Source organism: Hydra vulgaris, chromosome 08 (genome assembly GCF_038396675.1).
Source record: "Hydra vulgaris chromosome 08, alternate assembly HydraT2T_AEP".
In the NCBI taxonomy this organism is placed as follows: domain Eukaryota; kingdom Metazoa; phylum Cnidaria; class Hydrozoa; order Anthoathecata; family Hydridae; genus Hydra; species Hydra vulgaris.
In genome coordinates, this window is record NC_088927.1 from 27,156,419 (window position 1) to 27,181,434 (window position 25,016).

Sequence of the window (25,016 nt, forward strand, 5' to 3'; positions counted from 1 at the left end):
TTTTTAACATCTCTTTTTATTGGTAAAAATACATATAATTTAAAAACCTTTTTAAAACTGATTTTACTTTTAACAATTTGTCTACATTTTAATTAAAAGAATGATGTATTTTATATTAGTTTTTATTTAAATTTGTTTACAAATTAAATCGGTAATTAATTAATGCAGTAATGGTGTAGTGGTAGAATGCTCGCTTCATGAGCAGGAGGTTCCAAGTTCGATCCCCGCCACGTCCTTGGTAGTACCGCGCTCAACTTGTTTCTCCGTGCAGCGGCCTTGTTCGTCAAAGTTCGTGTTTCGGAGTTATAGAGTTGAGAGAGGGTTATAACCAAAATTAAGTGGCCTCCTCGTCTGTAGTGGCCTTCTGGGCCTTGGGGAGGTGAATTAACAAAAAAAGATCATGTTTAACTTTTATTGTATTTTTAATTTCTTCAGTTCTTCCTTGACTCTTTATTTTCATGATTAACTTTAATAATATATATATATACATATATATATATATATATATATATATATATATATATATATATATATATATATATATATATATATATATAAATATATACATATATATATACATATATATATATATATATATATATATATATATATATATATATATATATATATATACATATATATATATATATATATATATATATATATATAAATTAGTAAAAACACTTATCTAATTTTTGATTTCTTCTACACTGTGTTTCACATATATATAGATAGATATATATATATAGATATATATATATATATATATATATATATATATATATATATATATATATATATATATATATATATATATAGATATATATATATATATATATATAGATATATATATATATATAGATATATATATATATATATATATATATATATATATATATATATATATATATATATATATATATATATATATATATATATATATATATATATATATATATAGATATATATATATATACAGTGGGTGGCCATTGAAATAGGGCTATTGAGTTTTCTACACATTTTTGTGAAATTTTATCAATAATGTAAAAAAAAATAAAGGTTTATGGTAAAAAATAATTAAAAATTTAAAGAATAGTTGTTTATTATCAAATATAAATATAAAAACAAACGAATTTCTTTTTTTATATGTAAAAATTGTAATGTTATCAATATTTTATAAATCCACCCTTTGCTGCTATAACAGCTTCTACTCTCCGTGGCATGCTGTGAATGCATTTCTGTGCCAATTCTTTTATGTGAGGGTTTTGATGCCAACCTTCATTTAGTTTTTCAATAAGCTGGGTTTTATTTGTCATTATTACTTTTGAAGAAACCTCCCGTTTTAATAGCTCCCACAGGTTTTCTATAGTATTAAGATCCGGGGAATTTCCTAGCCAATCCAGCAGTGGAATTTTTTTCTCTCCAAGAAACTTTTTAATGGATTTTGCCGTATGGCATGGGGCAGAATCTTGCATAAATATAAATTCGCCATCTGGAAACCATTCCGAGACTTGAGGAATGAGCTTTTGCTCCAAAACTTCTTTGCATTGGTCCTGTCTCATTGTCCCTTGGACTATGTAAAGCCTTCCCGTACCCTTACCACATATAACGGACCACACCATAATTGACAATGGATGTTTTACTGTCTCGATAATGCAGTCTGGATTAAATTTTTCACCCACCCTTCGTCCCATCCACGTTCATCTAAGCGTCTTCTGACTGTGCGATCACTAATATTAATTCCAGCATCTTTAATCAATGTTGTAATTATTTTTCTGTGTTATTTATCTTTCTATACATATATATATATAAAGTACTGTGCAAAATAAAGTAGCACCTAAGAAATTTTTTTTTAAATGTACATTTAAATAAATATAAGTAAATAATATTAAGTTTGTTTTACATAAAGCTATATTTATTTATTTTAGTTAATGATTTTGTTAATAATATAATTTTAGTACTAATAAAATTGCCAAAGATATCAATAAATGACAGAAATCACATCATTGTTTTAAATGAAGATGGCAAGAGTCAAGTTAAAATACCCAAACATGTGAATTGTTTAGGAATCTCAGTTTAAAAAATAGTTAAAAAATATAATGAAACTGGCACTGTGGACCAGAGATGAGTTTAGGTTTGATGGAGTGTCACCTGGGATTTTTTCACTGATAAGTTATTGTTATCATTATAGTAAAAAGATTTAATCATAGTTAAAATTAGTTTCACTTGCTAAGACAAAAAAATTGTCAAATCAATTTTTAAATAAAATGTGCAAATGAGTAAGTAAAGTTAAACTGAGTACCGAGTTTTATGTAGAAGACCTCTTTAATTCGCCGTATAATCATTTAAACTAAAATTTAAACTTGGTTTAAAATGTTACTGTTGCGTATTTAGTATACTAGACTACAAATTTGACTTTTTCAATAAGCTAAAAAATCAAAGAACGCTTCTCCGTTAATGAAAATTGTCTGGATGTTACTCTTAGCAATAAGTAATAATACTTATTAAATAAAAGTACCAAATATATTATGTCTGGAAACAGTTTCTTACGTGATTTGTGCAGTGTGTTGGGTTGAAAAAAGTGCAAGATGTAAGTCGCTATCTAAAGTCACCAACCGAATACAAGATATTATCAAACTCTACATATATGATGGTTATGATAAAAATATTATGAGTTTTCCTAACGTCATATGTGGTAGTTGTAAACGAAATTTATACATTCTTAAGAGCGGCCATACTTTTAGGGGATCATGGGGACTTCAAGTTGCTAAGATATTTTTTTATACTAATACTAATTATATTATAATACATATAATTTATATGTATACTATTTCAATTTTATGTAAAAAAGTTATATTTGTGTGTGTGGATGTACTATATTGGTGGTCATTTATTCCTGTTTATGCAATTGTTAGCAATAAATTTCAACAATCCATTATTTATAATATATATTTAGACATATATTTTAATATATAAGATAACTAAAGCAAATTATTACAAACAAATCTCTTTGTATAATTTATTGTTAAGTTGTAGTAGAATTTTGTTAATTTATAGTCTAAAATGCTTTAGATTGATTGGGCCAACAAAAGGCGATCTTCTGATCCATGTTTGGGTGTCACTATTCCAACATTTATTTTCCAACAACCGAAAGTAACTGAAAACGTATGCATTATTTGTTTTCTTGTTACTGGACGAGGAATTTTTCATCAGTGTACCCAAGCTGCTGCTGTAGACAACTTAATTGGTCACTGTTTACAATTAGGAGAATATGCAGAACAAATAGCCACTGCTTTAATTAAAAAAAAGATGGAGAGCAAAGGTATAGAAAAAGGGACATTTTTTAAACAAAAAACACGAGGAACACCTATCTCTATTAGAGTTGGAGCTCCCAATTTAAAGAGTAACAGAAGCAGTAAACAACTTTCTCTTCAAACAGTCATGGAACTGCAAGTCTCTCTTGAACTTTCTGATAATGCAACTAAAAAATTTTGTTCTACAATTAGAACTGGATTAAATAGAAGAGACTCTGTGGAAGGAAATATAGTTCAAAAACTAGATAATCTTAAAGAACAACTAGATGAATATTATAGCATAGAACAAATTGAATTTGTTTCTAACCAGAATGTAGCTATCATAAGAGATTTAGTATATATTAAAAGTCCCTCTGATTTAATCCTGCATATTATCAAAGAAAGAGGTTTAAATCCATGTGTAGGTTTTGTACGAGTTTCTTTAGATGGTGGAGGAGGCTTCCTTAAAGTTGTTGTGAATGTTTTTGAAGAACAAGAATCTGAAAATAAATTTATGAATAGTGGCGTTCAAAAAGTTCTTATTATAGCGATTGTTGAAGATATTCCTGAAAAATATGAAAACCTTAGATTAGTGCTTGAGAAACTCAATGCACTAATCTAAGGTTAAAATAAATAGATGCAAACTATTATATTGCTTTTGATCTTAAATGTGCCAATGTATTATTTGGTTTTTCATTGCACGCAGGTAAAAAAGCTTGTTTGTGGTGTAGTGGCAAATGTACGCTTGATATAGGAACTCTTAGAACTATTGACAATCTTGATTCCTGTTATGAAGCATATATTAAAAATGGATCTATCAGATCGTCCATGAAGGAATTTGATAACATTGTGAACAAACGCCTAATATATCTTAACACTGATAAAAATACTTTTCTAGAAAATTTAGTTGCTCCACCTGAGCTGCATCTTCTCATTGGAGCAGTAGATAAAATAGCAGGGTTTCTTTTAACTGTGTGGGATGGTTTTGAGTTGTGGTTGAAAAAACACTATATAATTAAAAGAGGATATCATGGAGTTGGTTGGGATGGTAATAATGCAAATAAAATTTTAAAATTGATTGATGAACTTCAACATGAAGTGCAACTTAAAGTACCTTATCTACTTCCTGTAATCCAAAGCTTAAGAGCTTTTAAATCTGTAAAAGAAGCTTGTTTTGGAAGAAATCTCAATCCTGACTCAGAACACAAAATAGCGTTGTTTAAAGATGCTTTTTTATGCCTACAAGAGACAGCTTCTTCACTCAGAAAGACACTAACAGTGTCATGGAAAATCCATATTATATGCTGCCATGTTTTTCCTTTTGTAAAACATGCAGGATGCGGCTTGTCAAAGTATGCAGAACAGTGTGGTGAGGCAATTCATGCAAAGTTTAAGCCTACGTGGCAAAGATATAAACGTAATATAGATCATAAAGATTATGGAGATAGATTAAAAACTGCTGTTGTTGATTTTGGAATTAAAAAATTATAATATTGTATAGTTATAGAAATTATGCTTTGTAAAATTTTTCAATTTTATTATATTGTAAAATAAAGCTGCCTTAGAAAATGTTATGGGATTGGAGCAAAGGGACAAATGTAACCCACAATTTTAGACATCCCATGCCCACCTGTGTTAAATAGGTTTTCAATAAAAACTTTTTTACTGACATAAACTAAATCAAAATTAATCAATAGATTTCAAATTTCATCAACAAATACTTTGGCATTCAAGAGTTGTGGCCATGTAAAATTAACAACCCCCTCATTTTTGTTGTTGGGGGAGGGGGTTCATAGTTTTGTGATTTTTTCACTCTTAGCAAGTGAAACTAATTTTAAATATGATTAAATCATGTTAGTATAATGAAAACAATACTTAATCAGTAAAAAAATCCCAGGTGACACTCCATCAAACCTAATATGCCTTCTGGTCCACAGTGCTGGTGATGTAGTGGATAAAAAGAAGTCTGGTCTTCCCAAGAAGTTAAGCCTAGTAATGAACAGTTTTTAAAAATAACAGCCTAACATTTCCATAAAAAATGACAGCAAAACAACAAAATGAAACAAATTCTCTTATGGCATCTTTATCTGGTAGTGCTTAAGGTACTTCAAAAAGATATAATTTTGTCACAGAGCATCACAAAATAGTCTTTAATGAGAAAGTTTATAGCTGTATTCTAAACAGATGTCCCTTTTATAGCCTAATAATTTTAGTATTTAGTTAAATTTTTTTTAAATGTTGCATTAATACAAGCATTATGTACTTAATTATGCAAAGTTGTTAAAGAAAATTGTTTTCCTCAATTATGTAGTTTATATTTTAAATGAATGCATTTTTACCTAATTTTTAAAACTATTACATATTCAAATTTTAAAAGTTATTCAGAGGCATTGCAGCATAAACAGCAACATGGAGTCAACTGAAATTACTTTTGAGAAAAATAATAAATATTAATTTAATTTAAACCTTTTTTATTTTATTAATATAACTTCCTAATATTCTTTTTTTTTCCCCCAACAAGTTGCACTAAAACATATTTTAATCTTAACTCAATAATTTATTGATCTCAATAATACAATTTAACTTTCATCAAATTCAATGAATCGAAAATAACTCTCACCTAACTATATGACTCATTCACTTTGATTACTTTCATATTTATTGCATAACAAACTTCAAAAGTTAATTTAGAAGATACTTTTGAAAAAAATAATAACTATTAATTTAATTTAAACTTTCTTATTTTATTCCTGTAACTTAATTTTTTTTTTTGAATATGTGGAACTAAAATGTATCTTAATCTTAACTCAATAATTCATTGATCTCAATAATTCAACTCTCATCAAACTCAATGACTCGTGAAAAACTCAACTCAATGACTCATTAACATCACTCAAACAGATAAATATAAAATAAATTCAATAACCTTTCTAAGTCTTCTTTTTAACGTACATTTTACATTTTTTACATATTATTATTCAAGTAAAGTCTACTTAAAAACAAAATTAAGAACTCACATTGCAATACGCTATACTGAAAAATGACTGTTGAAACAGGCCACATTATATCTGTCTTCCACCATAACATAACTTTTGCATTGTGTTGATTTTCTTCTATTAATGAAAAAGTTACTAGCCATAAAAACAAAAAGCCATTCTTGCTAGCTGTTAAAAAAACTAGTTTAGAATGTTTGCACTTAATGTAAGAGTTAAAATTGTCATTAAAAAAAACATTGCGATCACAGCTAGATTTTTGAAAGCAACTAATGCAAGGAATATTTGAAGGACACCAGCAAATAGAAGTTGTAAAAAGTAAATGTTTCCGAAACCTATGCTGCTCAAAATGTTCACAATTAAAGTCAAAATGCTTTTCTATTGTGTGTTTTTGTTCATTGCAAGTTCTAAAATCTAACCAGTTCCTTTCTCTAACATAATCGAACAATATATTTGATACATTTAAAATAGGATTCCATTTACCAACACTTTGTTTCAATGAATGTATATAGACATTTCCATTAGAAGATAAAGTTGCTAATATGCATCTGTAACAAAAATAAAATGATAAAACAATCACAAAAAAAATAACTAAAACATAAAAACAATTTATAATACTGAAAAATCAAATGGATACTAAGTTTTTATAATAAGATTAAATTTTTTTTTAAGATCATTCAAACTAATATCATTAAATTTTCTGTACGACTATTAAAATTGCTAAGATTTTATATAGAATAATAATTTTTAAACAAAGTAATAGTCACAGCTTTGAGTTAGACCACTTTATATAGAATAATAATTTTTAAACAAAGTAATAGATGTCACAGCTTTGAGTTAAATTCACTTTTTAAAAACAAAAATAAATGGTGTCAAAAAAGAATGTAAAAGAATTTTTTTTAATGTTAAAGACTTTTTTGTTCCAAAACACTTAAGATGATTAAAGCTATTAAAACAATAAAGTTTTTAACAATAAAGAGAAGAAAGTTAACATACAGCAGTTTGACCAAGGAACATGAAAAATTTTAGTAACTTATTCTGGCTATAAGGATAAAATTTTAGAACCAACTTAAAATCAAGTTTTTAGCATTTTTGAGAAAACTCTCCAAACCAAAATTCACACACTTCTGTTTACTGTTTCTTGCTTATTTTCTCGTTATATTTTACTATTTCTTTGCTTATTTTATTATTTTTATCCTTTCATATCAACCGCTGCACACTATTTTAAAGCTCTGCATCTAAAATTTTCTCCAAAGAATATGTTTTGATACAAAATTTTCTGTCTGCATTCTATTTGTATAACCACCTTGACCTTTCCTAGTTTGATGCTCCCTCAATTTGATCCAATCGTCTCCTAAATAATAAATTAATACCAACACATCTCGATTTCCCCATTCATTTAAACATCCTATGCAAGTGACTATGTTATGCATGTGGTTACAGTATGTATATTAAATGTGTCCACAACAGTATACAATACTGTTATAATATATGTATTCAATTTTTTAATTTGTGTAATGTAAAGCGTAACTAGAAAATGGTAATCAAAATTTAATAGAAGAAAATAAAATAAAAATTAATATTTAAAACAAACTTTAAATCTGTCATTTGTGATGCAGAGCATTGATACACCATGTTACTGTGTTTGTGGCTGTTATGATTTTAAAATGGTACAAAATAGTGTAGAGGTGGTTACTATGTATACACTAAAATTAACCTATAGAAAATCTACAATATCAAAAACAACAAGTGAAAAATTGTAGACTTTGTATAAGTTTATTTAATTATCTATTACAAAATAATTCTTATTATATAATATTTATTACATTATAGAGTAATAAATAATGTTAATGAACACAGTGTCTATTCCATTAAGATAATATAAATTTAATAAATAGATGAAAATTAGAGTAAAGAAAAAATAAAAAATGTTATTGCTGTTTCGATCAATTAGAATTTAATAGCAAATCATATCAAAAAATAGTTTATCTAGCTGTTTCTGCAAAAATGTCATAACCGATAAAAGATTGTCTGAAAATGATTAACTAAAGATTTGAAGCTTTAAACTTTTAAGCTAACTAGTATTACTTTTAAAAAAAGTTCTAAATCAATTTCAATACACAAATTACAAGATTACAACACTCCTACAGAAGAATGTAAGCAGTTATTAAAGAAGTTTAGAATTGATTCTTATGCATTAAAGAACTGTTATATATATACAGGCCTCAGTGGGAGTAAATGAGCGCAAGAGCGGAGAGAAGCTCTCCTAAAGCGAACCTTGCGAGCTATGCAAGCAGCTCTTCTAAACAGCTTTTTGCAGGTATTCGCACGAGTTATCTAAATAAATTGCTTATTAATTACAAAATTTAATTTTATATTTGTTACAAGAATATTATCAATTTATTTTTTCATAATAGTTATTTTTATTAATAAATTTTTTAAAAAAATCTGCTTTTTTACTAAAGAAACTAATTAGTTATTCCAATATAATTAAAAACGTTTGCATTTCAATTGGCACTCTTTAAACTATTTTTTTGTTTTTTTGTTTTTGTAATAACCGTGCCTTAAAAAAGCATTAATAAAGCATTGCAGTTTATTATGCAATTATTAGTTGATTTTTAAAATGACTTTTTCATCTTAGTTACAACGATGATGCTTTTTTTTCATAAACAATTTTGCAAACTTGACCATATTGTCATTAATGATATAGTGATATTACACAAAATAATTATGTAATATTTATACTCACATTATAATATAGCAAACTCTCACAACTATTAAGTTTCAAATAATACTTTTATAAAACAGATGTTATTCTAGGTAACACAAATACAGGATAAAAATACTTAAGGTTATATGCCAAAATTAAAACAAGATAAAAATGAGGCAAATAAAAGCTTGTTACTACTTTAATCAAGTTTAAAAGCATATACAAATAAACAAACTTGAAAGACAAGCATTTCTTGGTGTTCTGAAAAGTACACACTGTAAATTTAAAATAACCAAAAGTAATATTTGTCTGACCAGGATTTTTTGAACAAACATTGCTTTAAAACATGAAACCATTTATCATAAAATATTTTACCAAGGAATATACACAGAACATTCAGGTAATATTTTAAAAATCCAGCAAATTATTTGGGTAAAATATCCAGAAAAAATCAGGAAAATATTTTCCCTTATATTTCTTTTAAGTTTGCTTATAGCTGAGTTGTTTTCAATTTTTTAACTTTTCTTAATTTTTGTATAAGTAATGAGTAAAAAAGAAATATATTACAAAAATATATACATAAACTTGTATGTATGGAAAACATTTTAGATATTCAGAAAAACTAAAAGTTAAGAAAAATATCCAGAATTCCGGAAATATCTGGAAAAAGATAATCCCTAAATATAAAAATTAGCAATCATGATTGCTTCTAATCATATACTTTCATGATTGCTAAATGGCATTGATCAATCGCAATTTGTGATTCATGATTGCTTAACTTGTCCCTTGATATATATATATATCAAGGGACAAGTTAAGCAATCATGGTTTTAGCAAGCTATTATAGTATGACGTCAGGCTGCTGGTTTAGGTGAGTAGCCTGACGTCATACTATAATAGCTTGCTTAATTCTTAAACAGATTTATTTTACTTGAGTTAAACGAATAAACAAATTGAGATAGAGAAACTTGAATCTAAGATGGTGCATTGGTGGAAAGGGTTTTTAAAGGGATGTTTTCAGGGAAAGAAAAAACTAGAAACTGAAAACAAAGATCTAAATAATTGTCATGCAGTTTTAGAAAAAGAATATAAATCTAAAAGTAACATGAAATCACTAAATTAGGCCTCTATTGCAAAGAGAGGTTTAGTTAATTCAAAGGAATAGTTTTAAGTTGTTAGGGCTGTTGTTACCATAAATAAGGACATTGGAAAGAGGGAAAATAATGTTGTTATTATTGGACTGCTGAACTGAATGGAGAATAATATTCAAAAGTGCGTGACTACAAAATGTTTAATGATTATTCAGTGAAATAAGCACACACAAAGATATAATAAAAAGAGTTCATTGTTTCAAACCAGGGGTGATGCATTAAGCAGCCCTGTTTTAACAGAATTAACAGACAACACAAACAGAGTAGATGTTTCAAAGGCTGCTAAAAAGCTTAAAACATTGAACAATTTCAAAAAAGTATACATTAATTTGGATCAAACTGAGGTTGAAAAAAAACTAGTTATTGACAGAAATAAACGCAACAGAAAACTTGCAATAGAAGGAAATATCAACAAGCTTTTTCAAAATGGTATTTGAGGAAGTAGTCTGCAAAATCCGCATCAAGTAAATTGCCAAAAGAATATAGTCACCTGTCTTGCTGGTATACTAATGCAACAAGTATGATGAATGATTAACTGATAATAATATTTTGAAAATAACAACTATTTTATGCTAATAAGCATAAAATAGCTGTTAATTTCAAAACTTCTCTTTTTAATGCATAAATAAATAAAATCAAATATTATCTTTCATATGAGCTATTGCAACACTATTTTGCAGTAAGTTATGTCAAATAAAATTTTAACTAAAGAAAGTACTTCAAATACCCCATCAAATGATGGGGTATTTGAAGTACTTTCTTTAGTTAAAATTTCACTTACATAATCAAATACTTTTGCAGTCCAAGGTTGCCTAGTAATTTGAGACTTGGAATATGTTATTTAACTTGACATTTTAATATAAATTTGGTTTATTATCCGCTGATGGCCACATGGTTAATATTTTGGATCCAGTTGTAAATTGCACAAATTTAACAGCAAATATCAACTTGCCTACTTTTATGAAGCATCTTTGACAAAGGTGGGATATGTGAATAGCTCTAAAATTTGTTTCAAAAAGAGTAACAAACAATGGCTACAAAATGAACTGATTCTTCCAACTGCTTCTGCATTGAAAAAAATAAGATTGTCCTTATCCCATCTGTAGCATCTGGCAGAACTCAGGTGAATTCCTTGTTATTAAAACACAGAAAAAAAGAATAGCATCTTTTTATCTTTAGAAATTGCACCTTTTTTATAATCTTTTCTTTAACTTGATATGAGCTCTCCCTCAACTTTCTTTGTTGTCCTTCGTGTGCAAAAACTAACCTTTTATATAGAAATTAGCTACTAAATTGCTTGCGGGTTTGTTTTTAAAAGTAATCTTTTCTCATTAACAAGTCTTTTCTTTTTTAAAATAGGCTAATATTGCTTGTGGGTTTGTAAATTTTTTTTTAATATAATCTGTTCTCCTTTATAAATACATTTTTTCATTTTTAAAATCAGCTAAGACTGCTAGTGGATTTGTATTTTTTTTTTTAAATCTTTTTTAATACTTTTTTTTAAAAAAAAAAAAAATTTTTAATAAAATTGAAAAAATAACTTACAACATAATTTTGTTTAATAATAATATAAAAATATACTACATATGTTGGAGGACATGGGAGGACATTAATATGCATACACTATTGTATGCATATTAATAAAACAATGTTTTGAACAGATAATGGTAAATCCTAATCTACAGAATCAGATTTAAATCCAATATAAATTTTTTTTTTATCTGGTTTATCAGGTTTTGCATGGACTACTTAATTTTAACCACTGAATTTGTGATAGAAATATTGGATTCTGCATGTCCTGAATTATTTTCTTGATGCAAAATTACAAGAGCTATCCAGTGGTGTGCGCAAGTCAGATTTTTTGAAAAAGTGAATTATCAGGTTTTGCAAGTCCATTCCTCAAATATAGAAAAAACATTTGCTCAAAAATAAAAAACTTTTTTGTACTATAAAGTAGAAAATAAACTTTTTAATTTAAATTTAATAGTTAAGTAAACAAAAGATCGACAGGTATGTTTCTATATAAACTTTGTGCAGACCTATCAATCTTTAGTTTACTGAACTATTAAATTTAAATTAAGAAGTTTATTTTCTACTTTTTAGTTCAAAAAAGATTATATTTTTGAGCAAATGCTTTTGCCCATATTTTTTATCTTCAAAACAATTATTTGCATCAGGTTGTGGTTTGTGCCAAAATGGTAAAAAAAAAAAGAAGCTTAAGTTGATTTACAATTATTAAAATATGAGTTTTGGTTTGACAAATAATTTTAAACCAAAAATTTTATATTATTTTATACTATATACACAAAAAGTTTTAATCTTTAGGTTCTTTTTTATATAAGTTATGTAGTAGTTTTAAGAAATATAAAATAGATCTTTGGGACTACATAAATTAGGCTGCCACATAAATATTATTCTAGTTTAAAACTTTGGTGTTTCAAGAAAGTCACTTAGGCTAGTAACTATGCGAATTGAACGGTTGCTAGGAATTTCAGGTGTCACTATCAACCAAATATAAAATTTATAGTACTGCTGAGTTTGTAGCATAAAAAATACTCTATGTGGTAATTATGGGAGTAACTACGCAAATTTTCTTTTGAAAATTATATTTAAAAAAAAAGCATATTGGCAAATTGATTAATGACTATAATGACTTTAGAATTATTTTTTAATAATGTCAGCATATTCAAAAATGTGTGAAATTCCACTAATGCGTGAAATATTAGAGTAGTTAAGACATTTATGACTTTTTTTTTTTTTTTTTTTTTTTGTTATTCACCTCCTCAAGGCCGATAAAGCCACTACAGATGAGGAGGTTACTTAATAGTGGTTATAACCCTCTCTCAACTCTATAACTCCGAAACACAAACCTTGACAAACAAGGCCGCTGCGCGGAGAAACAAGTTGAGCGCGGTACTACCAGGGACGTGGTGGGGATCGAACTCGGAACCTCCCGCCTATGAAGCGAGCGCTTTACCACTACACCACTACCGCATGTGTTGTAATCTAATTTTTAATATTAATTGAAGTTAATTAATTTGCTCATTTATTTCTGATAAGACTTTTTTATTTGCTACTCACTAACTTTTTAAAAATAAATATATATATATATATATACATACTTTCTTTTTTTTTTTTCTTTTTTTTTTTTGTGTTAATTCACCTTCCCAAGGCCAAGAAGGCCACTACAGACCTTTGTCTGTAGTGGCTACTTAATTGTGGTTATAACCCTCTCTCAACTCTATAACTCCGAAACACGAACTTTCACAAAAAAGGCCACTGTGCGGAAAAACAAGTTAAGCGCAGTACTACCAGGGACATGGTGAGGGTCAAACTCGGAACTTCTCGCTTATAAAGCGAGCGCTCTACTACTCTACTACTACATCACTACTGCATTATAAGCACACAAAAACTTATATACTCACTATCTTTTTCAAAACATTGACAACACCAATTAAATTTCGAAATAAACATTGCTAAGACTCAAATGGTATTTTATTATGGTAGTTATTGCTAATTCTTATATAATAGATTATTGCACCTAAAAGTCACAAATTAGGAACAGAATTCCGGTACATCCCTAATATATATATATATATATATATATATATATATATATATATATATATATATATATATATATATATATATATATATATATATATATATATATATATATATATACAAGCTTGGTCAGGTAAGGCGTGCAATCGCACTCTGATCTTGACCACGCATACAATATTTAGTTGCGACAACTTGCCTACGGCTTCATAGATGTTTTGAGAACATTTCAAAAAATAATCAAGCGCAAAAAAGTTCAACTGGACCGATGAGAGACAATTACAAAAATTAAAAGCTGCCTGATTAAATTGTTATAAAATAAGTTTAGAATAATTAATAAACTTCGTCTTTTATAATTAAGCGACACTCTTTTATATAAAGTAAAAACTTACTATTAATAATTGTTTAATTAAGAAACAATTGTTATTCAATTTATTAAAGAGTTTAGTATAATTTTTTTATTTGAGTACTTCTGATTTATTTCAACAAGATTCTAATAAACAAACGTTTGTTGATTTATTTAATAAATAAAAAAGTCAATCTTTTTTTAACCATTTCGCGCTTTGCGTAGTTGGCCTGAGTTTTGTTTTTACAAATTACATACAATTCTTTGTAGTACGACAAACAAAAGAAACAATTAAATCATTCAGTTACTATGACTATGTTAGAACGTTGTTTTTAGCAGTATCTTTAAAAATGTTAAAAACAATTCCGCAATGTGCTAGACCCCTGAATTAGCAGTCTATAATGATCAGTATCCAAACAAATTACATTCCAAATGAATTATATTTTTATTTTTTATTTTACTAACCAAAACCAAATTTTAAATACGTCAAACTATATGAAAGCATTTTTTTATGATTAAACTCAAAAGCTAAAAATAAATTACGTGGAGGAAGCGGAACTGCTTTACCACTGATTATGAATAGTGAGTGGGCTTTTTTTTTATTTTTCATTTTAATAAGTATTTAAAACAGAAATAAGTAAATTTAAGTTTAAGTATAACAAATTTGTAAGAATGACATCTGAAGCAAAAAAAATTAGTAAACCAATAGTAAACCAATATCTAAGAACTTAAAAACTTTTCTTTCGTGGGGGAAAGAATCAGTTATTGGATACACAGAAGAAAATGGCTTAGTTGTCAAAATATGGTGTAAGATTTGTGCTAGGAACAAAACTGAAATTTTAACGGATGCTTTAGTTAAAGGAGTATCAAATAATTCTTTGACAGCGTTTACAGAGGGAACTTGTGTGGTGACAAAGTATCAGGTAAAATTAAAATAATTAGCTTGTTCTTAATTTGTGACTCCAGGAATTAATTTAAACATAATTTTTCTACCATTATATAACTTATAACTGTAGTTATCTTATAATTTACTATATTACTATGTGAATAAATTTTTTAGAGAATTGCTTAATTTGAACCGTGATTTTTTCTTTGATAATAATAAAGGTTGATCGCCATCTTAGAGGGCAAAGCCATAAATTAGCGGTGCTGATTGATAAGGGTAACTCAGAAGATTCTGGAAGTAGTTATGCTGCTAACCTCAATATGGAAAACTTGTTACCTATTACACAAGACAACCGCGAAGCGTTATTAAAGATGATTAGAACAGCCTATGAAATGGCTCTAAAACCGAGCATGCCACATAGCCATTTCAAAACACTGATCAAATGCCAAAGACTTAATGGTGTACTCCTTTTTGAAGGAAAAGACAACAATAAAGCAGGTTATTGATTTTTAGGTTCAGTTTCTTTTTCGTAATTTGATAAAACAATTCAAATGAAAAAATCAAATTAAAGTTACGTTACTATTATAATGAAAGTTTAATTTTTTTTGCTTTCAAGATTTTACATCCAAATGGTCTTATCCTTTTGATTTATCCATTTGATTTTTTAATTTGAAAAATATTAGTTATATTATTATTTTTTTTTTATTGTTTTTAATTTCTTTTTTAGCACGTGAATATATCTCATGCATTGCCAGTGCCATTAAAGAAAAAGTTGCTAAAATTGTCAATGAAACAAACTTTTTCTCCATTCTTTCCGATGGTTCTCAGGCTAGAAAAACAAAGGATGAAAAAGAGTTGATTCTTGTGCGCGTTGAACGCAAGGGGACCCCTGCCTGTTTTGTAGTTTCTTTACTTGATATGAATAGTTTGGGTGGTATGAGTGCCAATACCATTAAAAAGGCTATTGATAGCATTTTTATTGAAACCGGTAGTGTTCCTTTAACTGCGCCAGCTTACAAATACAAACTTGTAAGCGCTACAGCCGACGGAGCTTGCGTTAATTTGGAATTTATAATGGCGTGTTGACACAATTAAAAAAAGATAGAGTGTGGCTGATAAAAATTCACTGCGTAAACCATCGTTTAGAATTAGCAATAAAAGATGCTGTGAAAGATATTTCCCAGTATAAAGAGTGTGAACGTTTTTACATTTTCATACTTAATTTATTTCGCAATTCTGGAAAACTAAATGCGCACTTAACTATGCGCAGTTAAAAAAGCTGCTGAGGCTTTGAACATTACATATTACACCTTGCCTAAAATATTTGGAATGCGCTTTATAAGTCACAGGAGACGCGGCTTTACAAAACTTTTACATAATTGGCCTTCGCTTATTGTGGGTTTCGATAATGCTCTTGCTGATCGCGACACTAAAACAGATATGCATGCTAAACTTTCTGGATTGTCCAAACGGTTGCATGACTACAGACTATTATGTATGGTTTGTAGTTATATGGACATCTTATAAAAGTTATCACCATTATCATTGGTTTTTGAAAAACAAATGTTAACGGTGAATGAGTTAAAACCAGCGGTGGATATAACAAAGGCTAGCTTAGCGGAATTAAGCCAGGAAGATATTGATAATATTATTGATTCATATTGTCTCAAGTTTATAATCAATGAAAAAGATGGTTCAACCAATCTTATTTCTTCGTATTTCAAAGAAGGTAACGAAATGAAAAAATCAAACCCAGAGTTTATTGAGATTGAACTCAACAATATGGCTAATCATACCTTTGAATGTATTCATTCTGCCATTAAAGTAAGAAAATTAGCAATTGAAATCATTCTGCCATTGATAAACATTAGATTTAGTTCGCTGTTAAATCCTATATTCGTATCAATGAATTGGTTAGATCCGCAAGTATGGACAGCAGACAGCATTCATGGTGATGCCAGCATATCTTTATTACTAAACAAATTTTTTTACCCTCTAGAAAAATTAGGAATGGATTTTAAAATGGTTCTTTCGGAATGGAGAGCTGCAAAACTAGTAATAAATGCGCAGTACACCATTGCACTCACACCATTGCAAATATGGCAGAATATTTTTCTTTATCATAAAACTAAGTTTCCAAACTTGAGTCTTTTAGTTGAACTTCTGATGTGTATTGTTGGTTCTAATTCAGCTGTCGAACGCGTTTTCAGTATTTTGACTGTGACTTTGACTGATAGACGTTTAAAGATGAACCACTCAACAATGGAAGACTCAATAATCATAGCAGGGAATGACACGAATTTCACTCAACAAGAACGCGATGATATTTTAAGTCGCGCTGTGGATATTTTCTTAGATAAGCGAAGAGTTTTTTGCCTTGATTCAGCTAATGCTAGCGTATAGTAGCAAAGAAAGTTGCACCAGTGAAGATATAAGTTCTAAATCTGAATTGGACGGATAAACAATTTATTATATAATTTTTATCCCACATAATTTTATATTTATGTACATTACTAAAGAGTCCTGAAGGACGAAAATATATATAGCATTATATATATGATATCTTTGATTGTCATATTCTTGTTATACGATTGCATAAATAAGTTGAATTTAATAAAAAGGCAGCGTATAAGCTAATATATGTATATATTATATGCTGTATATATAAAACTTTTTAATAATATAGATCAAAATATGTTATTAAAAAGTTTATACGCTGCCATTTTATTAAATCTTTTAAATATCTGTGTGTGTAGCTCCAACAATAAGTCAACGTATTAAAACAAAACAAATTTATATTAGCGAATCGTTTTACTAATATAAAATCATTTAATTAGTAAAGATTAAAGTTATGAATTTAATTTTTTTGCGTGTATTTTTAAAACATATTGTTATGCGGACAAACATGGAAACATACATGTTCTCAAAACATCTATGAAGATGTCATAGTAACTGAATGATTTAACTGTTTCTTTTGTTTGTCGTACTACAAAGAATTGTATGTAATTTGTAAAAACAAAACTCAGGCCAACTACGCAAAGCGCAAAATGGTTAAAAAAAGATTAACTTTTTTATTTATTAAATAAATCAACAAACCTTTGTTTATTAGAATCTTGTTGAAATAAATCAGAAGTACTCAAATAAAAGAAATTATAATAAACTCTTTGATAAATTGAATAACAATTGTTTCTTAATTAAACAATTATTAATAGTAAGTTTTTACTTTATATAAAAGAGTGTCGCTTAATTATAAAAGACGAAGTTTATTAATTATTCTAAACTTATTTTATAACAATTTAATCAGGCAGCTTTTAATTTTTGTAATTGTCTCTCATCGGTCCAGTTGAACTTTTTTGCGCTTGATTATTTTTTGAAATGTTCTCAAAACATCTATGAAGCCGTGGGCAAGTTGTCGCAACTAAATATTGTATGCGTGGTCAAGATCAGAGTGCGATCGCACGCCTTTCCCGACCAAGCCTGTATATATAGTTCTATAGATTGTTATATTTGGGAAGCACGGAAGGAAAAAAATGATTCTTACGCCAACATATGCGTCACTTTTAATTACTTTTAACTTAAAACCATTTAATTTAATTACAAATTATTCGTTTTTTAAAAAAACCGCAAAAATGCAAATTTAATTGACCAGAATGTTTTTAAAAACATTCTGGTCAATTAAATTTGCATTTTTTTTTTCAATTTGGGCAGGCAGTCTATCAATTAATAAAAAAAAAAAATTCTGGTCTTGCAATTTAATTTTTACTTTTTGTCAACAAAATATGGAAAAAACTTTCTGACAACATTTAAGAGTTCTATATATACATATATATATATATATATATATATATATATATATATATATATATATATATATATATATATATATATATATATATATATCTATGTATGTATGTATGTATGTATGTATGTATGTATGTATGTATGTATGTATGTATGTATGTATGTATGTATGTATGTATGTATGTATGTAAGTATGTATGTATGTATGTATGTATGTATGTATGTATGTATGTATGTATTTATGTATGTATGTATGTATGTATGTATGTATGCATGTATGTATGTAAGTATGTATGTATGTATGTATGTATGTATAAATATATATATATATATATATATATATATATATATATATATATATATATATTTATCATTATTATTATTAATATTATTTGCAATAAGCAATTATGTAAGAATTACTAGAAGTTTAGGAATATTGTGGTGCAAAAAGAGTTGCTATCCAGTTTTGAGTAATAAACTAGCTATTTTTTTTATCAAAAATGTTACCTGCCTCGGAAAATAGTCTTATTTTAAATGTTATTTAAATTTTCAGTAGCTAAAAAATATAGGTTGCCTAATACAGTAAATATTTCAATTTTAACCAAAATTTTCTTAAAATTTTCTTTTGATGCAATCCTGTAACTTTCTGGAACGTTTATTTATATTTAAAACATCATGTAAAAAAAAAAAAATGAAAAATGCTGAAACTTATATTTTTTGAGGAATTAAAGTTTATATATCTAGTAACTAAAATTTGAGTTTTTCTGTTCTGTGCATGATTCCGTTTCAAACTTAATTTATTCTTTGTTAACATTAATAATGTATACCATTTTTTGTCTACAAAATATTTATATAGGTTAGAATTAAATGAGAGCAAATTGGAGATTGCCAGCTTTATTATTATGAAAATAATAGACAAAACATATTCAAGTTTCCATGCATAATTTTTTGGAAATGTCCAGATGCATCAATTATTAAGAAAACAGTATGAAAGGTTAATGGAATGCATAATTCGATTAAATGCATCTAAAAACTCTAGTGATTACATTAGAATAGTAAAAACGTGAAGTGGGAGAATTACTCAAAATCAATAAAATTTAAAAGTATCAGGAAATAAAATACATCTTGATACTTTTCAAGTTATTTATAGTATTTTGAAATCTTATTTCATTTTGATTTTTAAAAAACAATTTACGAGCACTGCTCAAGATTTGATAATGACACACACACACACACACACACACACACACACACACATACATGCACTCACACACACATTTATATATACACACAGTAATTCTTACCTACCATCTTTTGTAGAAGATAAAGGCGACCATCTTAGTTGACAATAGCTGTTTTTATTTTCAACACAAAAGTTATCATTTTCAAATGTTGCGCTATCTAATAGATAAGACTGTCTTTGTAAAAATGAACCATTGATGCGTTTACAAAAACTCTTTGTGTCTACCCCAGTATCATAACTTACTGGTTTTATATTTTCAACAACAGTTGTTTCAAACTTTAATCCGAAATCCGTTCCAGGTTTTTTCCGCATACATGATGAAACAATTTTCTGATTTAAACAGAGTTAAAGGAAAATATAATTTATCAAAAATGAAACTTACAAAAACCATGTCTGAATGGATTCTTTGTTGTTGTTTTTCTGAAATTTGATGTTTCAATAAAAAAAAAATATCACTAAAGAGCAAACTTTTTTGACTTTTAATATTTAAACAAATTTTTTAAAACTCAATTGCTACAATGACTGGAAAAGCAATATTACAGTATTTAAAATAACCAATGTATAAAAGAATATTACAAAACAATTTTTAAATTTAAATAATAAACACTTTTTGTGTCCAAAAATATGATAAGGGATGCAGACTTTTTTCTCTGTTAAATTTCAAGGTATATCACAATTTTTTATTTTCTTAATTGAAGAGTATGAGTGCATGCCATCTCGCGAGAAGATGCCAAAGCAATAATACTAAAAAATAATACATGGCATCTCCCAAAAACAGAAAGGTCAAAACACTATACCATTAAGATGAAAAAAAAAAAGAAATGGTATTTTCTTGTTTTAGACTTTTCTTTCTAAGTCATACAAAATAATAAAATATTTAAAACAAATCTTCTTATTACCAGGAAAAAACAATTTTCTTTATTGAAAAGATACAAGGACATATATACGTTTATCAGTTATAATAGCTAAACTTTCATCTGCAGACCAACTAATAGAGTTAGGAGATGAGCTAAGTGTGCTGTAAGTAATACAATGCAACGAATGATCGTCGCTGATCTCATCATTACTTTTGCCTTCTTCTGTTTCCCTTTTTACTTCTGTTTCTTCATTTTCCTCTTCACTATCGTCTGTTTGTTCATTTTCTTGTTTAAAACAGTCATTTGAATTACTATTGCTCATTTTATATATTTATTAATCTATTGGTCTCGAGAAAATATATTTTTTTAAATTTCATCCCTGTAAAACTGTAAATTTGACTAAAGTCGATAATTTAATACGACGCTCAGGTAAACTAATCTTCAAAACCGAGTAATTTTTAAAAACCCAGTATTTGTCAATCGAATAAATTAAAGGGACTCCAAATCACATATATAACATTCACAACTTACATGTAACGACTAAAATATAAGGGTTTAATGATTAGCGAAAAAAGGAGGGGGGGGGTGCAATGCTTAAACTTTTTTTGACTAGTTCGACTTTTTTTTTTTTTTTTTATTTAGGTGGTAGGGATGCAAATAGACTACTTTCTGAAATTCAAAACTTTCTGAAAACAAGAATGCCACATTCTTGCCACTTTTTAAGAAAATTATATAGCGCATGCTGTGCACCGTACCCTCACCGAAATTCACTCAGCAGTTAGTTAAGGCACAACCATATTAAAAAGTGTGAATTATTTAAAAAAATTGTTTTTTTAAAATACACCTAACTTAATTCAAATTTATCGTAGAAAATGTTGGTGGTATTTACTTTTCCAACTAGATACTAAAATTGGTCAAAATTTTATTTATTTAGATGTTTGTTATTTTAATTCCCCTAGCAACGCACATAGCAACATTTTAAAGTACTTTTTCACCTTTTTTAGCACAATTTTAAAGTTGATTTTTGTTTTTGAAAATAGCTTTTTGTTTGTAGAACCAACATAATAGACATAATGCTGAGAAAATACGAGGTTCTTCCAGTTGACTAACTGATTTTGCATACTGGTTTACATTCTTGCAGGAAATTGGTTTAAATATATGTTTAATTTTTAGTTTTGTAACAATTTGTTATATTTTATAAGATAATGTTGTTGCTGTTTAGCTATATATATATTTATTTATTTAGTATATTTAACAAGTTTAAATATATATATTCAAATTGAAGTGGAAAAACCATTTCGTAAACTTCGATTTAAAGACGAAAAGGCATCATGTTTTCAACTTAAAAGTTTTACTGAAAGCTCTGGAGTTACAATTAAAGATAACAGTTTCTGATAAGAGGTTATATAGTTCAAAGGTTGAAGTAATTAATGACTTTTGTAAAAAAAACATTACAGGAAACCGAATAGTTAAGATGACATAGTTAACTAAAATTTTTAATATTCTTTTGGGTCCAGAGTGTGCACATGTGCACATTCAATAAAGCTAAATCAAAATTAGAAGTTAGGAATGGCTTTTGAACTTGAGTTGCAATGTACAATTTGTGGTTTAAATGACTCTGAACTTTACAGAAAGATTAGAAACAACTAGTTTTGACTCTAGTAGTTAATTGTTTTGCGTAGGACAGGGTTGTAGTATGTGTAGAACAGGGATGAAACGGGTTTTTTATGAATAAAGTTGCATCAAATGTTTAATCATAGTCTATAGTAAAATATTTAATGGATAAAAAGGTTCAAGACAAATATAATTGTTGAAATAAATAGAATTTCTACAAATTTTTTTTTGAAACGTTTTTTTATGAGATATCAATATTTTACAAACTTTGCTTAACTGTGGAAAGGAAAAAACAAGATGGATTCAAACATAAAAACCTTATTCAACGTATGAACAAGATTTTTAAGTTTACTAGTCACAATTTCAGATGAATACTGTATAAACATAGGATGAATTTGATAGGGTGGGTGTAAAGTGGTAGTGGCGATTACTTGAAAAAAGTAACCGTTTTACTAGTAATTGATACCAAAAAAAAAACTTTTTAAATTGACTTTTTTTTTCCTTGTCGTAAAATATGGTATGAAAACTGGCACACTTGTCAAAACTTTAATTAAAATTAAGCCTTGTAATAAGCAATTAAATATTTTCTAATCTTCGCAAAACTCTCTTTCTAGTAGTCGCCGTTTTAGATAACCGATAATTTTAATTGTTTATAAATCTTTTTTTCTATTTTAGAATAATCTAATATAAAAAATTATATTTTAATTTAAAAACCTTTTTTAGGGTTTAAAGTTTTCTGAAAATTTCCTGAAAATTTTATTGCAATAAACTTAGAGCTATTATATAGTTTCAAAAGTATTGGTTTCATCATCGTAGTATTTGGGTATTCTTTAAATATTTCAACAAAAAAATTAAAATAATAAAGACCCACAAACAAAAAATACACATCTTTCAGTCAAAATTTTTAAAATCAAGTACATCAATGCCTCATTTTTTTTTGTAAAATCTCCTCTGGTTGCATTAAAAAATTTTTTTAAATATAGAAAGATTTTTATGTATAAAGATTGCATTTAAACATTTTTATTAAAGGTACATGTTATAAATGCACTAGCTATGTTAGGTTATAATAATTTATCTAAATATGACATTAGTCACCTTAATGGTCTCGGTTCCTAAAGCTACTCTTTATATTTTGGCACAGGCGGTTCAATGTTTGAATGTAAAACAAAAGCGAACAATTTTTAAAACACACTTGAAGAAAACATTCCTAAACGGCACTTTTTTATCTCTCTTTTTTCTTAGTTTGTATTTTTACCTCGTAAATATATTTTACAAAGAGTGATTTATAAAATAATAATACATATATATGTGTGTGTATATATATATATATATATATATATATATATATATATATATATATATATATATATATATATATATATATATATATATATATATATACATATCTATATATATATATATATATATATATATATATATATATATATATATATATATATATATATATTAGTAAAAACATTTGATTTGAATGTTCAGTAAAATAATAATAAATTTGCTTGGTATGATACTTATAAAAACACACAAACACAAATCGAACTTAAAATTTATCGATGAATATAAGTCTAGTTAAGAATAGTACAAAAAATACTTCATCAACTTGTTGCTCTCACGTTTGGGGCAGGGGGGGCGAAAATTTTGGGACTTTTTTGTTTCCCAAGATTTTCTTTTCTTTCAGTCTTTTTTTTTTTTCATTCTATTTTTTTTTCAGTCTTTCATATAAATTATCAATAGAATTTGTACTTTACGGTCCAGCTGTTGTTTTATTAAATTAATAAAAAATAAGATAAAACAAATTTTACATTTTTAGACTCTACGCAACCATATGACCGGAGTTTCTTGTTTTATTTATAACTAAATGAAGGTTTAGACTTAAAAATAAATCTAATATCAAAAAGATAACGAAATATTAAAAAAACGAAATTTAAAAAAAAAAATTAATTGTAGCGAACACTAGAACACTAGCAAAAGTAAAAACCCATACATTATCATATCATACATTATCATATCATACATTATCATACACTATCATTTCATACATTATTATGCACCACCAAAAGTAAAAGCTTATACACTTACTAGAGAAGCATAAATCTAGTTTAAAGCGTGTATGGCAAATTAAAAGTCAAACCATTGGTAAAAACAAATTAAAAACGTGCTCTTTACCTAACACTACAAAAATGATGACGTTTTTTTACATGAACCTAAACAAATAGCGAGCAAACTAAATAAGTTTTTTGTATCTATTGGAACAGATTTAACTAAAAATATTCCTAATATGATAAATCCAATAAATAATAACGCTTTCTATCAATTTCTAAATTATATAAAATTGAAGTAGCTTTTTCAGAATTTAAAAATGCATTTAAAATGCTGAAAATTAACAAAGCAGTTGGTCCTGATGAAATTGTAACATATTTATAGATTCATACAAAGATGTAAAGCATATTATTTTCAAAATTTTTAAAGATTCAATAATCAATGAATTTTTCCAGACTTAATAAAAATTGGCAAGATTACACCAGTATTCAAAAGTAGTGAAC

General features: G+C 27.2%; 1 protein-coding gene across 1 annotated transcript in view; it reads right to left on the minus strand.

The window, feature by feature from the left end:
• LOC101234503 (uncharacterized) overlaps positions 1–21,614 on the minus strand; it is a 61,484-nt gene extending 39,870 nt beyond the window's left edge. The window contains exons 1-3 of the mRNA XM_065803335.1: positions 20,918–21,614; positions 20,046–20,314; positions 6,311–6,834 (exon numbers count right to left, since the gene is read on the minus strand). Coding sequence (XP_065659407.1) covers positions 6,311–6,834; positions 20,046–20,314; positions 20,918–21,163 — 1,039 coding nt within the window. The 5' untranslated portion in view covers positions 21,164–21,614. The remainder of the gene's footprint in view (positions 1–6,310; positions 6,835–20,045; positions 20,315–20,917) is intronic.
• Between the last annotated feature and the right edge of the window lie 3,402 nt (positions 21,615–25,016).